Source organism: Thunnus albacares, chromosome 22 (genome assembly GCF_914725855.1).
Source record: "Thunnus albacares chromosome 22, fThuAlb1.1, whole genome shotgun sequence".
Taxonomy (NCBI): domain Eukaryota; kingdom Metazoa; phylum Chordata; class Actinopteri; order Scombriformes; family Scombridae; genus Thunnus; species Thunnus albacares.
This window is the reverse complement of record NC_058127.1, coordinates 3,694,434-3,721,276: the sequence shown is the minus strand read 5'-3', so window position 1 is coordinate 3,721,276 and position 26,843 is coordinate 3,694,434. Positions and strand designations below refer to the sequence as shown.

Here is a 26,843-nt window from a genome sequence, read left to right as displayed (position 1 = left end):
TATGTACAGGAGGAATAATTACAGCAAGAAAAACATGTTTCAATGTTCATTTGAGCTCCTGACTGTTGTTTTGAGACACACTTAAAAAATTGTGAACCTGTCCTTTAAAGAACTTAAACAGCATTGTCTTTGCACTTGTAACTCTTGATAAACCAAAAGGTGACATGCTGTCACTTTAGGGACCATTTTCTTTAATAGAAAGTAGTTCTAATGAAAATTGCTCGCAGTGAGGTCGGTGGAGTAACAGACTTTAGATGCAAGAATATTTTCTTTTTCTTTTCCTTAATCGGTGAATGCCACAAATTATCTTTAATCACTCACACATGTCACTGAAGAACATCTCTGTAAATTTTCAACTCAATTCCTTTTAGGCATGGGGAGTCAGGAATATTATGTATTATGTATATTTCTTACAGATTTTTGAGCTATTGGTAGTTTGCTTATCATTATTTTTAACTATATTTAACATAGTTTAATATACTATACCTCTCATGTGCTTTAAATTTTAATATGTATATTGCAGAATAACCACACATCATCTGCCAGTTCAGCTGGTTCTAAATAAACATCCTGGATTTAACTTCAACATCTCTGGTTGAGTTCTTACTGGACACCGTAGCAGCAGGCCAGTTCCTAGTTAATCAGTTCAAGTAGTATTTTTCAGTACCAAAATTTTTTTTAAATGTATTTTAGGTTTAATTAACTTGAAATTATAAGTTATATAATCTTAAGTTATCAGAGAAACAAGCTGAGCCCATAGAGCCTATGGACACACAGGTTTTCCAGCAACATCATCAATGAAATGTCCATGCAGGCACATTTTTAGTTTTTCATGAAGTCACCTTGTTTTTGTCATGCGTCCTTTCTTACACCACTTACATAATTACATAATTCTACATAATTACATAATTCTCTCATGCAAAGTAATGTATTTTATGGTTTACCTCCATAGTTCATCTGAATACAGTCCTGGTTCCAGTAGTCATTAGGCTCTCCTCTGCACCAGTATGAGTAGGCGAAAGGTGTGCCATCACTCCAGAGCCAAACACCCTCCTAGAAGATCGAATGGAAGACAATTGATGCATATAAATATAGATAACCTAATGTAAACACCACTCTAAATGCCAAAAGGTTTGATATTCTTATTACAAAGTCTATTTACTTGATATTTCCAAAGTTTTTAGCCACATCTCGGGCCTTCCTCAGACAATGGGTGTCAAAGTACAATTTCAAAAGTCAAGAATGAACTTTCAAGCTCATAAGACATCTTTTGTTATTATACGTGACATACCCCTTGGCTGTCAGAGCCTCCAATCCATGTCTCAGGAGACCCATGAGTTCTATCTGATATTATCCTCTTAATCTCGTTGTACTCCCGAGTTCCATGAATCGATGCAAGGTTTGCACCCTTGGACTGGCAGTTTTTCTACAGTGGAGATAAACAGAGAACAGAGTAGAAATGTGAATAGGAAGGTGCTGCTAATCTTTCTTTAAACAATATCCTAAATATCACTGAACACAGAAACACAGGACTCTACTGGTGTTATAACAATACGATAGGTCTATGTTGTGACCACCAGCTTCAATTATTTCAACTCTGTTACTGAGAAATCATGTTTTGTCTCTCATTTTGGTGGACAGCTAAAGATATGACAATACCCATGAGCCTCAGCTGCTGTTGCTATGGAGAAGAAGCCAGTCAGAAATGAGAATCACTGCGTTAATAAATTTTAAACCCTTTGTTGTCGAAGTTGCAAACAAAAGGTGATGCCATAGTTGCAGAATTCACTCAAAAGTGACCCAGAGAAAAAAAGAGCCGATTTACATTGCAGATTGTAGTTTTGTACCTTCGATTTTCTTTCTTTCTTTTTTTTTTTTTAAATCAAAGTACCAGATATTATCTAATGCAGCTGTTCATCTTGTCTACTGATGATTCAACTGGAAGAGTCTAATCTGTAGAAATGTTCCAACTGTTAGTCACCTAACATTGTCTATGGGGAGAATGAAGTGGGTGCGCCCAAAATACTTTGCAACTCGATAAAGCTGCCCAGAAAAAATAATAACATGAGTAATAAGAGAACACTAAAGTTAGATGAGGAAGTTACCAAGTGTGCAAGTCAAAGAAAATGTTGAAGTGTTCTTCAGTGAATACAAATCGTCTCGATTACCTCAGCTTGAGCCCAGGTCAAGGTTCAAGGAACGTAGAGGAAACAGCGGCCGTTGTACTCAGTCCAGTAGGAGGGACAAGATGTTGACCTCTTGTCAACACGATGCTCCTCTGAACACAAATGGTGGAGAAAAGTGGGTCACATTGACTTTCCACACAGTGTGATGCACTTAAACCCTTACATTCTGACAGTAGCTATCCTACAACATGTTTGAATAGTGATTTTAGAATTTTTGAATAAACACGGATCAAATTTAACCCAGAAAATCATCTATGTACAGAAATATGTATCAGCTGCATAAAAAATATTTCCAATTTTGTATATTCAGGGTCATGTTAAGAAAAACATTTCTGGCTAAAAGAAAGATGTTTGTGGTGTTTTTAATACTCTCAAATGTAAACATGGGTCAAATTTGATCTGTAAGTGTTCATTCAGCTAATATTAATCTGAATAAATAAATGTATTCACCTTCTTGAATTATTGCCTCTGTCTCGTTGTCTTTCTCTGCTTCTTGAAGAGCTGGGCAGTTAAAGACATCAGTTAGAGGTTATTATTAATATTATTATTATTATTTATTGAGGTCTAAAGACAAAAACACACAAATTCAGTCAGATACTCACCAGCAGCTCCAGCCAGAGCCATCATGGAACAAACGAGTACAGACACGGTCAGCAACTTCATGGTGGAGATGATGCAGACCTTATATGATGCTTTCCTTCAATAAGTATAGAGACAGACATGTTAGTGATATTTAAAGCAGATAAACTTTAGTGAATGATGAGAGAGAACCAAATAGAAGAAAAGAGCGTGAAGAGAGAGAAGCAAAGCAAACCTGCTTTTGGATAATTTTCCTCCGTCTGAGTGTAGATGCTGAACAAGAGAAGGATCAGCTCTTATATACAGAGAATTATCTGTCCATCCATCACATAGTTTGTTTAAAGTAAATATTAGTCTTTTCATCCAGTGCAAACTGGTCCGAAATGGTCATGCCTCTCTGTTTTTCAGTACCATGGCGTAAAGATGACAAAGTGAACTGCAGGTTCACTGTTTATATTCTGGACAGGATGTAACTAACTGGGTTGCCCAAATACAAATGGAGAGCGAACAAAGTTTAGGTGGGCAATTAATGACTATTTTCAATAAATCTGCTGATTTTTATTTTAATTGTTTGGTGATATCATCAGATGGCTTGTTTGTCCTAACAACAGTCCAAAACCCAAAATATTCAATTTTCTTATTAGACAAGGAAAAGCAAAAAATTATAAAATTTGAGAAGCTAGAAACATAAAATAATGGCCATTTACTTGAAAATGTACTTACATTGTTAATGAATTATCAAAATTGATTGATTGTAATACTTTTTTAATGCAACTAACATCAAATCTTTGGGAGATGATTACAATAATGATAAAGAATCATTTGAACCCATTTTTTGGTTTACTTTGGTACAATATGATGATTTATAAACTGAAAAATAAAACAAAAATCAAAACATCCAAAACCATACTCAGCATTACAGCTGCCCATTGGCAGGGCATACATTTTTGTAATGATGTAAAGTCAACTTTAAGAAAATGAGTCGATTGAACAAAATGGAATTATATTACCAATACCCAAAATGCTCCAAAAATTTAATTGCACTCAAAACAACTGAGTTCCTTCAACAATTCATTGAGTTATGTTAAATTCACGAAAATGAGTGACTCCAACTTTTTTCCAAGATTAAGTTATTTTAAGCTACTTCTTTAATTAAGATTTACTGTTAGGCATTATAGTGGATTGGATGCACTCGGGATTCATAATTATTTTCGACCTTGAAGTTTTGCAGTTTTGTACCTTTGATTTTTTTTTCATCAAAGTACCAGATATTATTTAAGATTATTTTAGATATATTATCTTTTCTACTAATGATTCAACTGGAAGAGTTTCATATCAATCCAATCTGTGGAAATGTTCCAACTCTTAGTGACTTAATGTTGTCTATGGGGAAAATGGACCAGATGCGCCAAAAATAGCTCTTCACACTTTGCAACTTGATAAAGCTGCCCAGAAAAAATAACAATGTGATTAATGAGATGACACTAAAGTTAGATGAGGAAGTTACCAAGTGTGCAAGTCAAAACAAACAGAATAAACAAAGAAAATGTTGAAGTGTTCTTCAGTGAATGCAGATCATCCCAATTACCTAACTTGAGCCCAGCTCAAAGCTCAAGGAACGTAGAGGAAACAGCAGCCGTGGTACTTAGTCCAGCCATAGGGAAAATATGTTGACCTCTTGTCAACATGATGCTCCTCTGAACTGAAATGGTGGAGAAAAGTGGGTAACTTCCAGACAGAGTGTGATGCACTTTAACCCTTACATTCTGACAGTAGCTACCCTACAACATTTTTGAATGGTGATTTCTGAATAAACACAGATTAAATTTAACCCAGAACATCCCCTTTGTACAAAATGTGTATCAATATTAATCTGAATAAATAAATATATTCACCTTCTTGAATTTTTGCCACTGCCTCGTGCTCTTTCTCTGCTTCTTGAAGAGCTGGACAGTTAAACATGTCAGTTAGAGGTTATTATTATTATTTTTATTATTATTTATTGATGTCAGTCAAAAACACACAAATTCAGTCAGATACTCACCAGCAGCTCCAGCCAGAACCATCATGGAACAAACGAGTACAGAAACGGTCAGCAACTTCATGGTGGAGATGATGCAGACCTTATATGACGCTTTCCTTCAATAAGTATAGAGACAGACATGTTACATCCTGATGGTGTGACTCAGTGCTGACTTTCTGTTTTGACAAGTGGCTTTCTTGTTGGATGGTTTTGGATCTGCCCCACTTTTAATAAGAATCTCTAGAGAAGTGAGTCGGCATTAGATAAATATAAAGAAACCTGGAAGCTGTTGGCCTCTAATTGGCTCCACAGAGGAGGTTGAAGAGTTAGTCCACCAAAATGACACACAGCTATAACTTCTCACAGTCCTCTAGCTGCATCTATGCATGGAGGTAGTTTGGGATTCATTTCTTGAAGGTTTTAGATGGCATCGGAAGTTAATGGAGTTAAGTTTGTGCAACTCAAAAATGAGTGCCCAAGTGAACATTGAAATATGTTTTTCTTGCTGTAATCACTCCTCCTGTTCATACTGACCATTACAAGATTCCTTCATAATGCATTTACAATGTAGTGATGGGAGCAAAACCCACAACCATTAATTTGAGCTAAAATGTTTTTAAATGTTTATCTGAAGCTAATATGAGGTTATATGCTGATATGTTTCCCTGTTGAGCTGTGGTGGAAGTATAGTAACAAAAACACTGTAATGTTGAAAAATATCTACTTGATTTGACTCATTTGGACGCTGAAGCTTCATATTAGCTTCAGATCAACTTTTAAATACATTTTTGTACAGAAGGAGGACTGTGGATTTTGTCCTCCATCACTTCCATTGTAAGTGCATTATGAAAGGATCTTCTAATGGTCAGTATGAACAGGAGGAATGATTACAGCAAGAAAAACATGTTTCAATGTTCATTTGAGCTCCTGACTGTTGTTTTAAGACACACTTAAAAAATTGTGAACCTGTCCTTTAAAGAACTTAAACAGCACTGTCTTTGCACTTGTAACTCTTGATAAACCAAAAGGTGACATGCTGTCACTTTAGGGACCATTTTCTTTAATAGAAAGTAGTTCTAATGAAAATTGCTCGCAGTGAGGTCGGTGGAGTAACAGACTTTAGATGCAAGAATATTTTCTTTTTCTTTTCCTTAATCGGTGAATGCCACAAATTATCTTTAATCACTCACACGTGTCACTGAAGAACATTTTCAACTTAATTCCTTTTACCTCCATTGGTGTTGGGAGTCATAAATATCATATATTTTATATATTTCTTACAGATTTTTTTGAGCTATTGGTAGTTTGCTTATCATTATTTTTTAACTATATTTAACATAGTTTAATATACTATACCCCTCATGTGCTTTAAATTTTAATATGTATATTGCAGAATAACCACACATCATCTGCCAGTTCAGCTGGTTCTAAATAAACATCCTGGATTTAACTTCAACATCTCTGGCTGAGTTCTTTCTGGACACAGTAGCAGCAGGCCAGTTCCTAGTTAATCAGTTCATGTACTATTTTTCAGTACTGAATTACAAAAAAATGTATTTTAGGTTTAATTAACTTGAAATTATAAAACATACATATTTAAGTAAAGTTAAGGACAAAATTAGTTAATTCCACTAAATCCCTGAATGATATTTTACAGTGTAGATGTTGATCTGAGTATGATACCTGTGATAATAATTGTCAGATTTTAAATAGAATTACAAACCAGTTTGTTTCATGCTTGAGTCTTTGATTTTTGCACAATATGAGACAGAACAGTTCAATCTCCAGAGTAAGAAAAAGCATTCTTTTCATAACATATTCAGTTTGGCACAAGACCTAAAAGACAATCCAGCTCCCGTTTGTGTCACTTGTTGCTTCCTTCCTTAAGTAGCTTTACAGTGATAGCAAGATAGAAATAAATGAAAAAATGAGTTATAAAGCTATCAGGTTATATATGAGACTGATGATAAAATGACAGATTAACTTGTGACCATAAACACAAACACATATCCACTAATGTTTGTGCTTCTCACAGGTGTTTCATGCCTCTTCTGTCTGCTCAGGAATCATCAGATTTTCTTGGCACAGACAGATGGCAGGGCAGTATCACAATATGTATCATCCCAGCATTTGTCACCTGCAATTATTAAAAACACAGGATGTCAGCATGCTTGTTAATCATATGATATAATGTTTTGATGCAGATGTAGATTAGATTAACGTCTAGACCTATGTTATGTATCTTGTTGAATTGTGTACTTATGTAATCCCAAATGTTTCACACAATGTTCAAACCCAGAGAAATCCATAATTTTAATCAGGGTAATGGTCTGTTTCATTCGGTTGCCTGTCAATGGTATAATTTCCCCTTTGTGCATGTATCAGTGTTGTGGTTGTCTACCAGAAGCTGTGATATATTGACTTTTTATCCAGTTTTAAGTCAGGCGCTAAAAATGCCAGACTTTCCAAATGCTTTCTAATTGAACATTTAATTGCTAATGTGCCTGCCTGCTCTCTGGTTTAAACAAGACAATCTTAAAGTCCTTTCTATATTCTTAGAAACTACTAGTTTCAAACTAGTGATTTACAGGTTGAACCTTGAGTTTTAATGTTTTAATGTAAACACTTAAGTAATCAGTGGCGGCTCATTAATGCAGAGCATCACCCTGTTCCAATTATCCAGAGAAGAAAGACTCATGTTAAACATGACTTAAATATATATTACAAAATAACTATGAAATAAAAATGTTTATTCTTACTCTGTGTCTCGTAGAATTATGAAACATTTGTTTCAAATTGTTTTTGGTTGATTTCTGTTTGAATACATCCTGTATACTTCCTGTGTGAGGGGCTCCAGCCAAATGAGTGTGTATGTAAATCCTTCAACTTTTGGCAAGCAGGTGACCTGAGGCTGCTATCTGATTGGTTGTTTCAGAATTTCGTTGGGACGGAGCTTTCTGCACCCCAAAAACGCCCATTTTTATTGGTCACCTATAAACACCTGGGATTCTGCAACGTCATCAGTGAGATGTGTGAAAGCGGATTTTCAATATTTCAGAGCACTAAGTTACCTTGTTTTTGTCATGCATTCTTTAATATCTACAGCACTTGTACATAATCTCTCATGCAAAGTAATGTATTTCATGGTTTACCTCCGTAGTTCATCTGTAAACATTGCTGCGTAGTAGGTTCTCCGCTGCACCAGTATGAGAAAATGAAAGGTGTGCCATCACTCCAGAGCCAAACACCATCCTAGAAGATAGAATAGAAGACAATTGATGCATATAAATAAAGATAATCTAAATGTAAACACCACTCTAGACATCTTTTGTAATTAGAAGTGACAAACCTCTTGGCTGTCAGAGCCTCCAATCCATGTCTCAGGATACTCATGAGTTTTTTCTTCAATCATACTTTTAATCTGGTTGTACTCCTCCGTTCCATGAACCGATGCAAGGTGTGCACCCATGGACAGGCAGTTTTTCTATAGTGGAGATAAACAGACAACAGAGTAGAGTTGTGAATAGGAAGGTGCTGCTAATCTTTCTTTAAACAATATCCTAAATATCACTGAACACAGAAACACAGGACTCTACTGGTGTTATAACAATACTATAGGTTTATGTTGTGACCACCAGCTTCAATTATTTCAACTCTGTTACTGAGAAATCATGTTTTGTCAGCTAAAGATATGACAATACCAATGAGCCTCAGCTGCTGTTGCTATGGAGAAGAAGCCAGTCAGAGACAAGAATCAGAGCGTTAATAAATTTAAAATGTTTTGTTGTTGAAGTTATAAACAAAACTTGAAGCCATAGTTGCTGATTTCACTCAAAAGTGACCCATAAAAAAAAGGAGCCGATTTACACTGCAGATTGTAAAATTGTTTTTTCCAACACTGTAATGTTTAGCTTCTTCCCGCCGTTAGAGGCGCACATGACTGAATTTTAGGCTCTGTGATTGAACGCACCTTGGGAGTTGTAATTAGCTTCTACCCAGTTTTGTACCTATGATTTTCTTTTTCTATCAAATTACCAGATATAATTTAATGCAGTTGTTCATCTTTTCTACTGAGGATTCAACTGGAATTTCATATCAATCCAATCTGTAGAAATGTTCCAACTGTTAGTCACCTAAAGAAAATGAAGTGGGTGTGCCCAAAATAGCTCTTCACACTTTGCAACTTGATAAAAGTGTTCTTCAGTGAATGCAAATCATCCTGATTACCTCAGCTTGAGCCCAGCTCAAGGCTTCGGGAACAAAGAGGAAACAGCGGATGTTGTACTTAGTCCAGCCATCGGGACAATATGTTGACCGGTTGTCAACATGATGCTCCTCTGAACACAAATGGTGGAGAAAAAGTGGGTAAGTTTGAACTTCTAGACAGTGTGATGCAGTTTAACCCTTACATTCTGACAGTAGCTGCCCTACAACAGGTTTGAATGATGACTTTTGAATTTTTGAATAAACACAAATCAAATTTTACCCAAAATATCCTATATGTACAAAAATGTGTATCAACTGCACAAAAATAAAACAAAAATTGTATATTCAGGGTGATGTTAGGAGAAGTCGTAAAGATTTCTGACTTCAAGAAAGGTTTTTATGGTGTTTTTACTGCTCAAATGTAAACATGGGTCAAATTTGACCCGTAATGGTTAATATTAAGCTAATATTGATCTGAATAAATAAATGTATTCACCTTCTTGAATTTTTGCCACTGCCTCGTGCTCTTTCTCTGCTTCTTGAAGAGCTGGACAGTTAAACATGTCAGTTAGAGGTTATTATTATTATTTTCATTATTATTTATTGAGGTCTAAAGACAAAAACACACAAATTCAGTCAGATACTCACCAGCAGCTCCAGCCAGAGCCATCATGGAACAAACGAGTACAGACACGGTCAGCAACTTCATGGTGGAGATGATGCAGACCTTATATGATGCTTTCCTTCAATAAGCATAGAGACAGACATGTTAGTGATATTTAAAGCAGATAAATTTTAGTGAATGATGAGAGAGAACCAAATAGAAGAAAAGAGCGTGAGGAGAGAGAAGCAAAGCAAACCTGCTTTTGGATAATTTTCCTCCGTCTGAATGTAGATGCTGAACAAGAGAAGGACCAGCTCTTATATACAGAGAATTATCTGTCTGAGCGTCACACAATTTGTTTAAATACATCAACTTGCTCCATCCCACTTGATGGTGTATTATTGAACAGATGTCTAATATATAAAAGACATCTAAATGGTTACTAGATTTTATGATGTTCAAATAGCATCACTCATGTTTACTGATCACTCTTGACAATGGGAGACAATCTGTCACCTGCAAGCTATAAACAGTTCTGATGAACTTTGACCATGTTTAATTATAAAAATTTACAGTGCTGTGAAAAAGTATTTGCCCCTGTCCTGACCAACACCAACATAGCCCATGTGAAACTGCACACCACCTATCCAGTCATCCTGTGCTGCCACTGGATAGGTGGTGTCTGGTAACTGGATAGGTGGTGTACAGTTTGGGTAGAGTTTTGAATTAAAGGCCTCTCCATAAATTTCTACTACAATGGAGAGCATGTCTCTCCTGGGCCACAGCTGTCACCTTAACCACCCCCAACAAAGAGCAGATCTGACTCACAGTTTAAAGGATATGTTCACAATTTTTCAAGTCAGGTATAAGTACCTCAAATTTGTACCTTGAGTGCAGAACCTGTACCTGCGTGGACACCACCATACACCACTGGTTAAATTGAAAGTTTAATGGTTACACTCTATTTCACAGGTCCCATAATTTTATATATATACAGGTTTCCTGGGTAATTTGCAGGTATGTAACTTGTATGTAACACTTTGTTGCAATTTGATACAAATTATAAGAAAAATAGAAAAAGAAAAGTTTGGTTTATATGCGGATCTATATGTTGTTTTTAATTTGCAAAACATTTTTATTCTTAACAATTTCTTGACAGACTGTAAAAACGTACTTTTCAGTGTGTAGTTTTGTGTGTCAAACAATATATCAGTACATTAAGTTGTTTCTTAATAAAACTATAATGAATCAGCATCTATGAACAATTTTGGTCACACTTTACTTTACTGTGCTTCTAATTTACAGGAAATTTCTTCAACAATTTCCTAAAAGTAACCTCTGTGTAACTGTTCAAAAGGGTTTACTAAGATATAATCTAATATGCTAAAATCTTGTTTGACGCACCAAATGACACTGAAAACTGAGTATTTTCTGTCTGTTAAAGAATTGTCAACAGTCTAATTTATTAAGAATTTTTGCAAATCAACAACAATGAATCCAAATATAACCGTGGGCACTACCAACATAAGACTTTTTTCAGTTTCTTTTCTTTTAATTTGTAACAAATTGTACCACCTTTCTGTAAATTGCCCTAAAATTACCCATTACATACCAGGAAATTACTTAGAAAATGTCCAGGAAATTTGTATAAATCAATTAATATTAATTTAATTAATATACATATAAACTATACATATCAATTTATATAAATATCACATATGAATTAAGTTCCTTTTTTTACAATTGAAATGTATTTACTTAGTATTGTTCCTTGGACATGACCCTGCCAGTACATGATGTATTATGATGGTATAATTCTTATTTGATTGTTTTGGATCTGTGCCAGTTTTAGTAAGAATTTCCAAACAAGGGAGTAGGCCTTAGATAAATATAAAGACACCATCCATGGTAAATATGATTTGTACCTTTATGTATCCGGGATGGATTTTATTAAGCATCCTCTTCAGGAATACCTTGTGCACTAACACAGCTGCACACACCTGCACCAGCATGATTATTGCACAAGTGTGCATTGGACTGGTCACAATAAAATGTGCAGTTTTATCTTGGAAAAAATACACCCATTAGGCACTGAGCTATGTATTTCACATGACTAGGGATACAGATAGGCATTTTTTTGGGTGGGAGGGCAGAAAACATGTCAGTATCTGGTGTGACCTCCATTTGCCTCGTGCAATGCGACACGTCTCCTGCGCACAGAGTTGATCAGACTTGTTGATTGTGGCCTTTGGAATGTTGGTCCACTCTTCTTCAATGGCTGTGCAAAGTTGCTGGATATTGGCAGAACACACTGTTGTATACGCTGATCCAGAGCATCCCAAACATGGATGACATGTCTGGCGAATATGCAGGCCATGCAAGAACTGGCATGTTTTTAGCCTCCAGGAATTGTGTACAGATCCTTGCAACACGGCGCCGTGCATTATCATGCTGCAACATGAGGCGATAGCTGTGGGTGAATGGCATGACAATGAGCCTCAGGATCTTGTCACAGTATCTCTGTTCATTCAAATTGCCATCAATAATATGCTTCTGTCTTTGTTGTCTGTAGCTTATGTCTAATAACCCTACCGCCTCCATGGGGCACTCTGTTCACAACGCTGACATCAGTAAACCGCTCGCCACACAACACCATACACACTGTCTGCCATCTGCCCTGTACAGTGAAAACCAGGATTCATCCATGAAAAGAACAATTCTCCAAAGTGCCAGAAGTGCCATCAAAGGTGAGCATTTGCCCACTCAAGTCGGTTATGACGACAAACTGGTGAGGATGACCAGCATGCAGATGAGCTTTCCTGAGATGGTTTCTGACAGTTTGTGTAGAAATTCTCTGGTCATACAAACCAACTGTTGCATCAGCTGTCCAGGTGGCTGGTCTCAGACGATCTCAACAGCTCTGGTGGACATTCCTGCAGTCAGCATGCCAAGTGCATGCTCCTTCAAAACTTGCAACATCTGTGGCATTGTGTTGTGTGATAAAACTGCACATTTTAGAGTGGCCTTTTATTAATAAAAGTGCATTCCAGCAGTTGAACAGCGGAAACACAGGAATCACCAGTGGTGGAAAGTAACTAAGTCCATTTATTCCTGTACTGTACTTAAGTACAATTTTGAGGCACATCTATTTTACTTGAGTATTTCCATCTGATGCTCCACTATATTTCAGAGGGAAGTATTTTTCAGATTAAGATTCTACACCAAATAACATATTTTAATATTCTAACTGTTGTTTAAATTGTCTGCTCTTTTCTTTTTTATATAAAATTGTTATGCACTTTGAACTGCGTTAGTGTGTGAAAGGTGCTATATTAAAAGTTTCTTTATTATTATGATAAAAAACATATAATATGATGCAGTACTATTATCATTAATCTACCCAATGTGTCTAAAATCGGCTCCACAGTGATGAACTACACCATTAAAATGCTATTACATGTATGTGTTAATGATAAAAACAAACAATATAATATACTACGTATGATATATAACACTCTAAAAGAAGCCAGTCTGCATAATGAGAACTTTTACTTTTAATACTTTACATACAGATTGCTGATAATACTTTTGTAACATTAACAAGGATCTGAATACTTCTTCCACCACTGGGAGTCAGTCAGAGCTACAAAAACCAAAAACTGAAACTTTTGATTGAACTCCTGTGACATTAAAAGCCAATATTTTCTCAATACAGCAAGTAAGCTACATATGAACTGACCACAGAGATGACACTGTATATGTATGGCTAATTATTTATGCATTATGTTTTAAATGGGATGTTGTCCCAGGGTACATCATAGATTTTTCACAGATTTTGGCGCCTTTAGAGGACTGAATTACTGGACTTTCTCTGGAAAAAGAAAAAAGAACTTCTGTTGTAATGAACACTACACTTGACATGATTCTAGGGTCTATGTTTAGCTGCCATTCTCCACCAGTCCTCCAGAGACCCTCAAACTTTTCCCCTTGTTTGTTTGGACTGGACTGTGTGGGCTTATTCTGAGTTGGACTTTTGAAAGACTATCTGACATGATTTTACTTTAGTTGCCTTTATTGGGCCCAAGCCCAAAGGGCGAAGGCCCACTTGTATTTCATGTGTTTGTTTCTTTTTTCTGCCACTTAAACCTTAAATTTGATCCCCTAAACATGCTCAAAAACTCACCAAATTTGCCACGCACATCAGGTCTGGTAAAAAATTTGACCCCCAAAGTGCCAAAATGTGCTCTCTAGCACCACCTAGGTCACTAATATGGCCGCCACGGCCCGTATGAATGTCGTAGAGAGATCAAACCAAAACTCAATTATTTGTCTCATCAAGACCTACAAATCATATACTGACACCCCCAACCTAAATCCAACAGGAAGTCCACAATTAGCCTGTCAATATAAGACTTTGCCTCAATTTTGGCCTCCGAACAAACAGAGGCCAAACTTGAGCGGTTTGGATTTTATAAACCCTGAAAGTTGCTGTGCCACATCACATCACATGTACCCCTTACAATGTAAATGAATGGGGGAGGCATGGACTAAGGCTTCTGACATCTAAACTATAAGTCTGATCACTTTCAAACCTGTATCAATGGATTCCCCACGAAACTTCCTACTAAAAAATGTGATTTGTAATGTAAGATTTGGCCAAAGTCATGGGATTTATGAGGAGATTTCACAAGAAGAGTGACATTCTCCTCTCCAACTGAGAGGGAGAGAGAGAGACAATAGGAGGGGGGGATGGGTGTGGGGGTTGAATACAGCTCATTTTTGTAGGATACAGCAGAAAGGCCTGTATACATACAATACATTATATGCAAACTTTGTATGAAGTTTGGTGTTATTATCATTTATTTTACAATAATTATAGGTCTAATTCAGTAGTGGGGATGACCTATGAGGGGAAGGGAAAAAATGGAGTGAGGGTGACGGTTTACTGATAAAGTGCTGTAGAAAAATACCATCAAAACTAAAATTTGTAGCTCTGTACTGCAGTTTTTTCTTTATTAGGGCCCGAGCACATAGCAGTTCACTCACACTCTCCATTTAAATATATGAGTATTTTTCTGTGTCCAGCTGCAGTTACTTATTGTCTCTACACACCTGACAGTACACATGTCAATCAAACTTTGACCAGATCATGTGGGTCAAAAGTCTTTACTTTTCTAAAAATAGACTTGATGAAAATTAGGAAATTAATTTGTTTTACACACAAACTCATCAAGAGTTTTCAATTTACTAATTGAAATTCAAGTGAATGGGCCCAAAACTTGCATAATTTTGATGACACAGGTTTGAGCAAGACAGACATGTCTCACCCAGCAGAAAATTCTCATCCTCACACCGTTGAGATTTGATGTTTCGCCATGACAGAGGAAGTTGCTATAACTTTATTGTAAATGCTCCAGTCTGCACCAAACTTCTCCCGGCCTGAAAACGTCTACAACGTGTAAACTGGCTGAATGTCGCCCCCTATGATATTTCAGGGAAGCAGCCCCAGCAGCAGGCAAAATAGTGGACAAAGGAAGTGATGTTTATCTCCTTCTTGCACTGTCTGAAAACAGCCCGGGTCTGAAGACATCTACATGCCCGTGACAGAAGCCCTTTGATTGCACCGCAGCCCGACATGTATGGAGGCGCGAGGGCCCGTTCAACGCTGCTTGCAGCTTTAATTAGTCAGTTTGTTCTCTATGTCTTCCTGGTGTTTTTTCTCTGCCTCCCAGTCTGTCTCTTTGTGTGTGTGTAGTGTGGGTGTTTATGTTGTCTTTGTCTTTGTTGGCTTTGCCCTTCTCTGACCTGCCCTGCTCCCAGAGTCTTCCCCAGCCAATCAACTCCCAGCCTGCCCTTCTGTCTAGTCACCTGTTCCACACTCCCTCACAAGTTCTGCCTGTTTTTATTTCCTGGTTTTCAGTTCCGTCTTTGTTGGATCCTTCATTCTTTTCTGTTTGTTCAGTCTTGTTCTGTATTCTGTTTTGTTCTGATCTGCATTTGGGTTCATTTCCTGCTACTCTCCATGACACACTTATAATGTAATAAAGTGACTGTACATGTAATGTTTTAACTGGATTTAGTGTTAAGTCATTCTCCAGACATGTTTTAACATAAAAACACTTCCTGCTGCCTCTGTAGCTCACACAAAAACATAGACACCCTCCACAGGTGCATGCTGGTCCTACACCTGCAATATGCTAAACAAACAAATAACTAGCAAAAGAAAATGTATCTACCTCTATGTTCCTGATATCTCATACTGTAGATGTGCTGAGCATTTATAAGAAGTCCACCTCTGCCCCCTGCTGTAAAATCAGCAAACTACATGTGTTGAGGTTTTCATTTTCCCACAGAAATGAAAAGACATTTAAGAAAAAATAGAAAAGAAGAAGCTCATATATGTAAAAAAAAAAAGAAACAATAACTCCTTAATGACACAAAACTGCCTGAAATCATTTTTTGTTTGTTTTTGCTTTTAACATATAAATACAATCCCTTTTTATTGTAAGCAGTTTATTTTTATTCAAATGCCAACATTTCCTACATTATATTACATTATATGTGTTCATAATTCCCTTTTTTAGACTATGCCACAGATTTATGGCATTTTCTACCAACACATATCAGGGAGGCCACTCAAAAAAACAACTAAGCAATATTTCTACAACCTGATATTTTATCAGCTGCCTCTCTTCCTGTAAACCAGCCTCTGTTTTAAATGACCTTTAAATGATTTTTTTTCAGGTGTTATTGGCCCTCTATGGAGTTTGTTTGTCTTTCCTCTTATCTATTTTCATTGACATTTGATGTGATTTTTGTCCTGCTGTCCTGACTTCGTCATTTAAAGCACTTATGAGCTGCAATCCTTGTATGAAACGTGCGATACAAATACAATTATTATTGTTATTATTATATTTTCTCACAGTATGCAGCAGTAGTTCTACATCCCACGGTGAAAACCACAGATGTCCAGTAAACAGTGGGCTCAGCGTTTATTGCAGCTGACCGGAAGCTGCATCTCCCCCGTTCCTCGGAAATTGACCGCGCAGCTCCTGCAGAAGAAGAGAGACACACGACAGGTATGAGGAAGAAATGCTCGTAAACAGCGTGTATCATGTGTTCGACTTAGACTTTATATGGATTTATAGTGTTTGTTTGGTTTTTTTATGTAAAAGAAGAAAGAAATACACACAAAAAATCACGTTTGGTGGTCTTCTCTCAGCCACAGATGTTTCACGTTTCTACTGTCGCATATCTAGATTTCTTTTTTTTAATGCGTAGCAATGTTTCAAAATATACATTGTGTAAGAAATTATACAGCAAATATATTTCAGCCATTGTACATTTTGACGTTTAAAAATCAAAGTGTCTGCTCTCAATCGATACATTTCATATATTTTCTTTTTTCTTTTTTCTCAGTTATAGATGAAAGTGAAACTAAACTCTCGTGCACAATCGCGTGTAATATTTAAGGTCAAATCAAACGTTTTGGATTCACGTGGTTTGATTTATCTGCTGTACATGAATTTGAACGTGTAGCTGAGCGACCAGCAGGGGGCGCAGTGGAGCAAGTTCATGCATATTAATATCAGTATAGTAAAATTAATATCATATATCTAAAGTTTAAAGGTTTTAAAATGGATTTCCATTATAGTTCAGTGAGGTTTAACGCTTTTTATGGAACACAAAGCTTAACAGGCCTTCTGTGCCCAGTTATAGTTACTGAGCTATGATTGAATATAGACCCTTTTTGACCTTTCAAAGCAGGAAAAGCCCAGATATAAATGATTAACATTAACAATGACTCCATTAATTGTCAGAGTAGGCCATGTCAGTGAGTGAGCGTGCACAATACTCACCTAAATGTAATGCAGCTATCATGAATGCTAATAATTCCACCTGTGCTTTTCCTGCTTGGAAGAGTCAAAATGTCTGCCAAAAGAGTCTATCACTGCTTGGGGGAAAGGTTTAGAGGATGGCCAATTAATAAGCAAAGATGGCAGACAAAACTCCAAACAATGGCTATAGTTAATCTGTACCACCACAGTGTTAAAGGATTGAGTACTGCTGTGTCATTGTGGCTGCAAAATCTCAACAGTTACTGTATTTCTAAACTCCCAGAAAATCACACTGACATCAAATACGTTCAGGGCTCACAGCTTTTAATTTTTTTGAATTTCCAATTTTACAATAAGATATGTGACAACCCATCAGCACTTCATGAACCAACTGTGTTTAATGGTTTAAAAGGATCCACAGTTAAGGATTTAAGAGACTGACTGATCATCAGATACAGAACACACATGCTTTACCATATTAAATTAGCTTTACAATTGTACAATTACATTTGTGGATCTTTCTTAATCATTAATTTTGTTAGTGTGTTGCTCACCACTGTTTTAAAAATGACTTTTTTTCCTCAGCATCAGGTTCTGTCTCCTCACCTGTCATCAGTTTAACAGGACTTGACAGGGACAGAGGAGGAGTGGTGTTACAGTGTGAGTCTAAAGGCTGGTATCCAGAGCCTGAGGTGTTTTGGCTGGACGGTGAGGGAAACCTCCTCTCTGCTGGACCTACAGAGACAGTCAGAGGTCCTGATGACCTCTATACTGTCAGCAGCAGAGTGACTGTAGAGAAGAGACACAACAACAACTTCACCTGTAGAGTCCAGCAGAACAACATCAACCAGACCAGAGAGACACACATTATTGTTTCAGGTAGAAATTAAATATTTTTTAATAATGTGATTACTGTTTTAATTTCAAATAGCTGAGGTGTATAACTGTTATTCTGTATGTTTATAATTTCAGATGATTTCTTTAAGCTCCAGTCCAGTTCTTCTCCTGCCATAATCAGATTGGCTGTTAGTTTAGCTGTTTGCATCGTTCTTAGTGGCGTACTTGTCTTTTTTGTGCAGAAATTGAAACAAAACAGTAAGTCCCAAATCAATTGCTGTGCTTTGTAAATGTTAAAAGTTATTCTCACAGGCTTTAATGGGAATACTCATATCTAAATTTTAAATGTGTAAATTAAATTAAAAAGATTAAAATGTCAGTATTTTATAGGTTATGGATTACTGAAAAATGTTCTTCATTGTGTTTATTTTTACTTCCAATCTGTCATATTGTCAGGTTTCATGTTTTTATGTTTATTTTATGTCCTGTTAGACTGACATCACTTAACCTCCTAAAATATGAGTAAAAGTATTTTATTCTTTAATTCTACTGCTTTTATTTTTACGCAGAGACCAAGAGAAACCAGATGTACAAAACTGAAAGAGGAGAAAATGAGAATCTTTCTAAAAGTGATGATGTTGAAATGCAGCCTCTCGCTCTAAAAGGAGAAAAACATGTAAGTTAATTCACAACAGAGTCATTTCCAGTTGAGGAAAAAAGAAACAAGAGCAACTTAGATAAGATGAAGAAATAAAAGTCTGGTTTGAGCAAGAAGATAATAAATATTTACATAAAGAAACAAGATGTGGTTTCAAAAGAGGAAACATGGAGCACAAATGACTTCACTTAAATCAATCAGGCAGTTAATTGTGATTGAGTTCAGCTTTTTATCTTTATGATCACTGGAAGTGTTTGATTTAATGAATAATGTATAAAAGTCATGAAAGGACTGAAGACAAAACCAGGAGAGGAAGTGACGTGTTAGATTTACTGCTGGCAGGATGAAACACTACAGAACTCAAAGTTCACTTTGAAAATAATTTGGTTGAAGATTTGTTTGTATTTTCTGACAACTGCATAAACTGGTGAACAAAGTCTTACACGTTTTTCTGTTGTGTGTAAATTCAAACCCTGAGATATATTCTGTCTTTCATGTGTCGTGATGTATGTCTTTACTCACATGCCCAAATAAAATCACATCCTGCATCTTGTCTGTTCATCTCTGATCTGAGCAGCAGGAGGAGCTGGAGATCAAGAACAAGAAGGTTCATCTTATAATTTAAAGTCACATTCTTAATGTCATCTATAGTGTAGACAAGTCCAGACTGAAACCTGAGTTTTCAATCTGTCACATATTTCAGTTTGTAGTATTAAAGGTTTAAATTATGTTAAAATGAGACCTTCACTGACTTTCTGGATTGTCTGTATCAGCCTGTGGACTGATTATTTCCTCAACAAGGAGCAGAAAACAAGCTCCAGAGCGATAGCAGAACATAATTTACCCCTTTTGTTTTTCATGTTGGTAGTCCAAAGGTTGTAATATTTCACATTTCACAACAAAACAGCAGCGTGTTGCTTCCTGACCACAGCTCACTGAACCTACTGGTGTTTACTAAACACGGTTGGCAGTTTGCAGGTCGGGTCAGGTTTGGGTGGTTGATTGACACATATTAGTGTGAGTTAGGTGGTGTGGATTGGCTCTCACTGGACAGTGGCCACAGCGCAGCAGGAGTCTGTGTGTGTGTGTATCTTTGTTTTTGGAAACAGTAACTAAATTAATTTCACAATTTTGCTTTCTCTTTCACCAACAGGAAATGGCCATGAGAAGTCACAACCTAAACCACAGGCAACAGACATGATTTAGGGACAGCATGACTCAGATCATCCTGCAGTGACCAAATACTGCAGTAATTGCTCCTGCAGTTTGTTAACACATGATCACACAACTTGTTGATCTAGAAACCATAAACTGAACCACACTTGTTTTTCAGATATCAAATCCATTATCATATTTTTGTTCTTGTGCTGTATTCAACAATTCAAAACATGTTCTGATTGAAATAGGATGAAAAGTGCAGATCTGGCTTTGTATTTTATTTGTAAAGCACTGTAATTATTTTATTGCTACTGTGTATATATTTTATTGAGAAACCTCTTCACTGATAAGGCAAAATGTCACACCTAAATCTCAGTTATTGAACAACATCAACATCAATCTAAATTGTTCATTTTGTTCATTCTCAATTAAATACACATAAAAAAAACCTGAGGGGAATGGAGAAAGTTCAAAAATATCCTGAAATATAGCAAAAAGGTTTTTATGCTTGGCTACATGGAAAACTTGGCGAAAACATGACAAAGTGCAATGGAAACAGATTTAGTAAATAAATCAAGATGTCCATGAATAATGTGATTTAAATGTTCGCTCACACTTTCGCTTCACTGTGGAGACAAAAACAGCAACAGACAAACATATCAGAACGATGAGGAGGCTGTAATGCTTCTCAAAGACAGAAATGTTATATTTCCATCATGTTTTTCACTGTTTGAGGTTTGACTGACTCTTTTTTTACATCAAATTACATGGAAAATTAGCACCGCCAGCTGTTTATCTTGATGAACCAACGTATATTTGCAAAACAGCGATGGATGGAAACGTGCTTTAATTCCAATTTTCTTTTATAATGATCACATTTTCGCTACATTAGGATGTAAACCTAGTTTCTGAGCCTCAAGCCTGCTACAGCCAGGAGCTCAGGGCCATGACAACAAATGGTGGTGCCATCTTTTTTTAAAATAACTACTTACATCATGATAATTAATTGCTCTGTTTCATTAAAAAAAAACATGATATAACACAAATGTACAGTGGTCATGTCTTGTCTCTACAACTCATTTTTCATATTCAGTTGACTGTAAATCCTCAGGCTTGATAATAAAGATATTGTTTGTTGTTCCTTTTTTTGTGTTGTTTGCAATTCATTATAAACTGTTGATTTAGAAATCTATCTTCTTCTTTCATTTTTCTAATAATAGAAAGAGATAAAAAGCTAGATAAACAGATGTTCAATTTACACCTTGTGAAACTCCATTTATTCAAGAGTCCAGATACTGATGTACGTTTTTGACAGTATTTGCTTTGAGTAATATGAAGTACCAAAAATGTTTTTGTTTTTTTTTAAATTGTGTTGTGATACCACCTTTGTGTTCATTTTGATATTTGTACATTCTTTGATATTTTGAAAAATTAGTTTTGCTGACAAACTTTTGTTAACATCTTGAAACATTTTTTTTTTTATTTACTCATTTTGTTTTCAAATAAACAAATAAGATCATTAAGTGTATTCTCCAAAATTGCTTAAAACTAAAAAATGTTACAAAGAAGTAAAACAGTCTGTGGCTGCAGCTGTGACTTGTGAACATCAGAATGTGTCTTTCATCAGCAAAGCCTGATATTTGCAATAGTTTTAAGTTATTTTTAAAGATATGATATAGGAGAGCGTTTGCAAGTGGCACCCTACTCTGCCTCTGATTGGCTGGTACTTGTTGCCTTTGTCAGTTGGGTTGGTTGGTTTTAGGCATGAGGAGTGAGACTGGTTAGAGTTAGGGTCAGACTATAAGGGTAAGCCAATCAGAAGCAGAGTAGGCTGTGTCATGACTTTGCTATTCTAAAAAATGCCATGCTCATAGTGATAATGCTATCATGGTACAGTAGCAGCCACACTGTATGTTCACCCTTAATTATTATTATTATGTTAAGTATAAAGTCTGTTTTGAGTTTGTTCTGCTATTTTGGGACAGACAATCTATATTTCTTAAAGACATCATACATGTCCATATTTATATTCTGGGGCTCTACTGGAATATCTTTGCATGATTTACAGTTAAAAACTCCTTATTTATATTATACTGGCCCTTTATGCAGCCCCTCAGTTCAGCCTCTGTCCGAAACAGGCCGTTTTAGCCCCTGTCTCTTTTCGCAAATACATTCATACATGTCTGAGAAGAAACCTAATCTGAAATATGACAGTAGACAACGTGAACAACCCATGGAACGACCGCCATCGTTCACCTCAAGTTTTGTAACTTTGACTGTGTTTAATATCCAACATTATAACAGTAAACATAACAGAAAATCATGAAAAGCATGTTATATCCCCCTTTAATATAAATTCTTATAGACACAATTTACTCTTCAAGCTATCAAACAAACTCTCTTTTACATCAATACATTGTCTCATGTCATCAGCAGCATATAAAGCGTCTAAAATAAAACACAGAACAACATGCGCTGAGAAAACATGTTTTAAAAATAGTTGATACATCAGTCGGTACCTGTGTGGTTTTTAACCTTTTTAGCTTGTGAGAAAGTCCACCAGCAGCCACTGCAAGCATGAACACGTAATGCAGAGACGTTTGACAGCAAACATTTGACTTGATCAAACATAAAGGTGAATTAAAAAGCTGAAGAAAGTAAAAAAAATAAAAATCTTTTTGATTGTTTTTAAAATGTATCTTTGGATCTACCAGACTTTCCCAGACCCAAAGCATGATGGGATGTTTTTGTTCATTATCATAATGACCAAACTAGCTGCCAGCATGCTCTATATTGATCATGTATCAGTGAGTTTCTCTCATATGTGACTATCAGTTATTATGTGTAACTCTGAGTTTCCCACAGTGAAGTAGTCCCACCAGCAGCAGCAGCAGCAGAACCACCATCACAAGGGTGAACACAGTCCTTAAGATGTTACTTTCATTTATTGGCAATTTGTTGCTGTTGTGTAAAACTAAATTGAATGAAGCAGCTGATAAACCAGAGTAATTAAGGTCAGGAGCCTAACAATGATTCACAGACTTTAACTTTACAGTCTAATGAAATGACACGTCACACAGCGAGTAGTTGTAAGCATATCATTTCAAATTTATAAGCCTTTGTTTTTTATTTATTTACAATAATAACAGTTAATTATTGCTAACAACTGTGCTAACTATGTAATTAAACTAAATTAAGCTAGCTGACTAGCATGGTATATAAAGTTAAAATTCTGCTTCTCACTGAGTTCAAACAAGATAGAAAACTGACTTTAACTCAGTTGGTGTTTCCCAAGTGGGTGTGTCATGTAGATAATTCGAGTCTGTCCGACCAATGTTCCAATCACAGTCACAGAGTAATGAGGTCACACGGTAAAGAGGCAGAACCTGATTGGTCCTTTTGTCTGCATTCCAAGCACTGATTGGTGCTTTGCAGATGGAACCTTACAGCACCAAGTTCGAGATTGATTTTTGCGATAGAACTTTTTCCTCTCTCAAATTTTAGTGCCAACGATGCAGCAATAAAAAATAAACCTAAAATGTTAATAACTTGTCAAAGAATAGTTTCATGTGAATAATTTTTGCCAAAAATGTCATATAGAACATTATAATTCTAAGGTATTTGCGACATTTGACCTCTGCAGATCTGTTTGCTTTTGTTTGAAGCACAGATGTTGATTTTTTTTTCTTACATGGCTTCAGGGTTGATATCTGTTGATTGAATTCATTTTGATTATATCAGTTTTGACTCTCCAACTGTTATGTGTTTTTCCTTAAGGGCAGATAGAGTTGAATTGCCCATCTCAACCAATCATAGCCTTGTTTGGTGATGACGTCATTCTCCCATGTCACCTCCCATGAATGCCAGTTCCAGCAGAGTGAGTGGACCAAACCTGGTTTGGACCAAAAGTACATACATGTTCACCAAGATGGACAACTGGTCAATTGGAGTCAAAATCCATTTATAATTCTCGTACAACTCTGTTTTTGGGTCAGCTGGAAAACGGAAATGTTTCCCTGAAACTCTTAAGAATGAAAATCTCTGATGCAGGGAAATACAGTTGCATCTTTCAAAGACAGATGGAAGCTCAGATCCAACTCATTGTTGGTAAGTCAGGCTGAGCTTTTTAGGAGAGGAAAAGGCCTTTTGATATATGTATCACAAATTCTACTATTGCATAAAGGATGCAAAAGCATGCCATCAGCACGGGGATGATGAATTGCAGGTTTCTGAGCAGTAATGCAATTTTGTTGAAAAAGTTAACAACCATAGAGAAAACAAAGAAAACAGGTAGAAGATGAATACTTCAAAATGTAGAGGAGGAAAATAAATGGAAATCATTTAATTTTCACTTAGTAGTTGGGGGTGATGGTTTGCTAAAAAGGTACCAGTGTAGAGAAGAAGTTGTCAACCTTTTCTCTAAAACTGCTTCTAATATATTTTGACAATGATACAAATCAGTGGCATATGTGATTGATCTAAACACACTGTTCTTTTTCAACATTAGGAGCTGTCTCCCCACGGATCATTAAGGTTTTACAGTGTGAGTTTAAAGGCTGGTATCCAGAGCCTGAGGTGTTTTGGCTGGACGGTGAGGGAAACCTCCTCTCTGCCGGACCTACAGAGACAGTCAGAGGTCCTGATGACCTCTATACTGTCAGCAGCAGAGTGACTGTAGAGAAGAGACACAACAACAACTTCACCTGTAGAGTCCAACAGAACAACATCAACCAGACCAGAGAGACACACATTATTGTTCCAGGTAGAAGTGCACCTGCTATACTGGCTATGACTGCTTCCTGAAATATATTTCTAAATATATACAATGCTTTTCTGTGTTACTTCGGGTGATTTCATCATGGTCCACAACGAAGCTCTTGTTTACTGGAATGCTTTCCCTCTGGTCATCTTTGTTGGTGTTGTTGTACTATGTGTATGTTTTAAGGTTCATTCTAAGGAGGATCCTCAAAACTCACAACAGAGCATATAATCCTTCGTTTTATCTGAAAACCAAATCATCAAATTTGGAAATGCATCCAGATGATTCAGATTCATTCAGATTCTGATGTTTTAAGTAGTGTATGTGATGTGAATGAATCATTTTATTGTGATCTTGTAAATACTGTATGTAACTTGTTCTCAGGCCTCTCTTGCAAAACACCAGTGGCGGCTGGTGACTTAAAAGATTGGGGAGGACAGGAGGAAAACCAACATACCGCATCAAACTATATCATTGTCCCCCACCTGATGAAATCGGAGGGGTGGGGGGCAATTTTATATGCCAATAAAACAATTTGCTTTTAAAAACAAAAACCTCTGAGTGGAGTAAAGGCTGCTTCTTTAAAGACATTTAGCATATACATTTTGTTTTTTAAACAAAGAAGAGCTCATTTTAGCCATGGACTGGTTCAGATGTGTGATTTTACCAACAAAGTGAAATTCAAATTTACAGTATTGTTCTATTGTGACAACAGATTTATGTTCTCATCAAAAACAGACAAGATATCACATGATTTACACGTGTTTCCTGTATGTATTTTCTTAGTATACAGAAATATATAAAGTAGCACAAAGCTTATAATGTGATACAGGAACAGATCAGTGCTGAATACTAGAAAGACTGAACACTAAAAACATTCACAGATCTAAAAGTGCAGGTTCACATCAGAAAGTATTAATACATGTATCAAATACATGACTTACACACTCTTATCTATGTGCACGACATACAAAATATAGTCTACAAAGCTGACATGTAAACACTAGGGGTGCAACGGATCACAAAACTCATGGTTCGAAATGCATTTACTTAGTATTGGTCCTTGGACATGACCCTGCCAGTATATTGTGTGTTATGATGGTATAATTCTTATTTGATTGTTTTGGGGATCAATATGTTGTTCTTAATTTACAAAAATTGTTAGTAAATTTGATTCTCAATATTTTATATTGAGAATTTATTTTAATAGACTGTAACAATTTATTTTTCAGTGTGTAGTTTTGTATGTCAAAAATATATTAGCATATTAAGTTGTTTCTTAATAAGACTATAATGAAAGAGTATCTAAACTATTTCGTTAACACTTTATTTTACGGATCCCTTACTTTCCTACTAATTTCTAGGAAATTTCCTCAACGGTTTCCTAAAAGTAACTTATGTATAACTGAAGTCAAAAGGATTTTCTACGATATAATCTAAAAATCTAGTTTTTGACAAACCAAATGACTGAAAACTGAGTATTTTCTATCCTTTAAATAATTGTCAAGAGTCTAATTTAATAAGATTTTTTGCAAACTAACAACAATGAACCCAAATATAATGTGTGGCCACTACTAACTTTTTTCTATTTTTTCTTATAATTTGTAACAAACTGCACCACCTTTTCTGTAAAATGCCCTAAAAATTACCCATTACATACCAGGAAGTTACTCTGAAAATGTCCAGGAAATTAATATAAAATAAGTGATCTGAAAAATAAAGCATTCGATTTAACTTTACAGTCTAATGAAATGACACTTCACACAGCAAGTATGTCATCTTCTGAATTTAATTCTGCCAATTCCACATGCTTCATCTAACTTCTATAAAAGTGAGTCTTATTCAGACCACAAATATAAGTCATAATACAGTATTAAGTCTATTTTATAGAGTAGTTGTAAGCATATCATTTCAAATTTATAAGCCTTTGTTTTTTATTTATTTACAATAATAACAGTTAATTATTGCTAACAACTGTGCTAACTATGTAATTAA

The 26,843-nt window shown here is 36.0% G+C and overlaps 1 protein-coding gene and 2 long non-coding RNA genes across 3 annotated transcripts in view; 1 reads left to right on the top strand and 2 right to left on the bottom strand.

Annotated features, from left to right (window-relative positions):
* LOC122974450 (butyrophilin-like protein 2) overlaps positions 1 to 21,233 on the top strand; it is a 66,195-nt gene extending 44,962 nt beyond the window's left edge. Inside the window, exons 10-13 of the mRNA XM_044342483.1 lie at positions 18,022 to 18,315; positions 18,409 to 18,531; positions 18,843 to 19,538; positions 20,085 to 21,233. Of these exons, the coding sequence (XP_044198418.1) occupies positions 18,022 to 18,315; positions 18,409 to 18,531; positions 18,843 to 18,958 (533 nt within the window). The 3' untranslated portion in view covers positions 18,959 to 19,538; positions 20,085 to 21,233. The remainder of the gene's footprint in view (positions 1 to 18,021; positions 18,316 to 18,408; positions 18,532 to 18,842; positions 19,539 to 20,084) is intronic.
* LOC122974350 lies at positions 985 to 8,178 on the bottom strand. Its single transcript, XR_006400361.1, has 2 exons — positions 8,138 to 8,178; positions 985 to 1,053 (listed from the first exon to the last, which is right to left on the bottom strand). It is a non-coding gene; the product is annotated as an uncharacterized LOC122974350 (long non-coding RNA).
* LOC122974326 lies at positions 9,491 to 9,880 on the bottom strand. Its single transcript, XR_006400333.1, has 3 exons — positions 9,855 to 9,880; positions 9,643 to 9,737; positions 9,491 to 9,541 (listed from the first exon to the last, which is right to left on the bottom strand). It is a non-coding gene; the product is annotated as an uncharacterized LOC122974326 (long non-coding RNA).
* Positions 21,234 to 26,843: the final 5,610 nt, after the last annotated feature.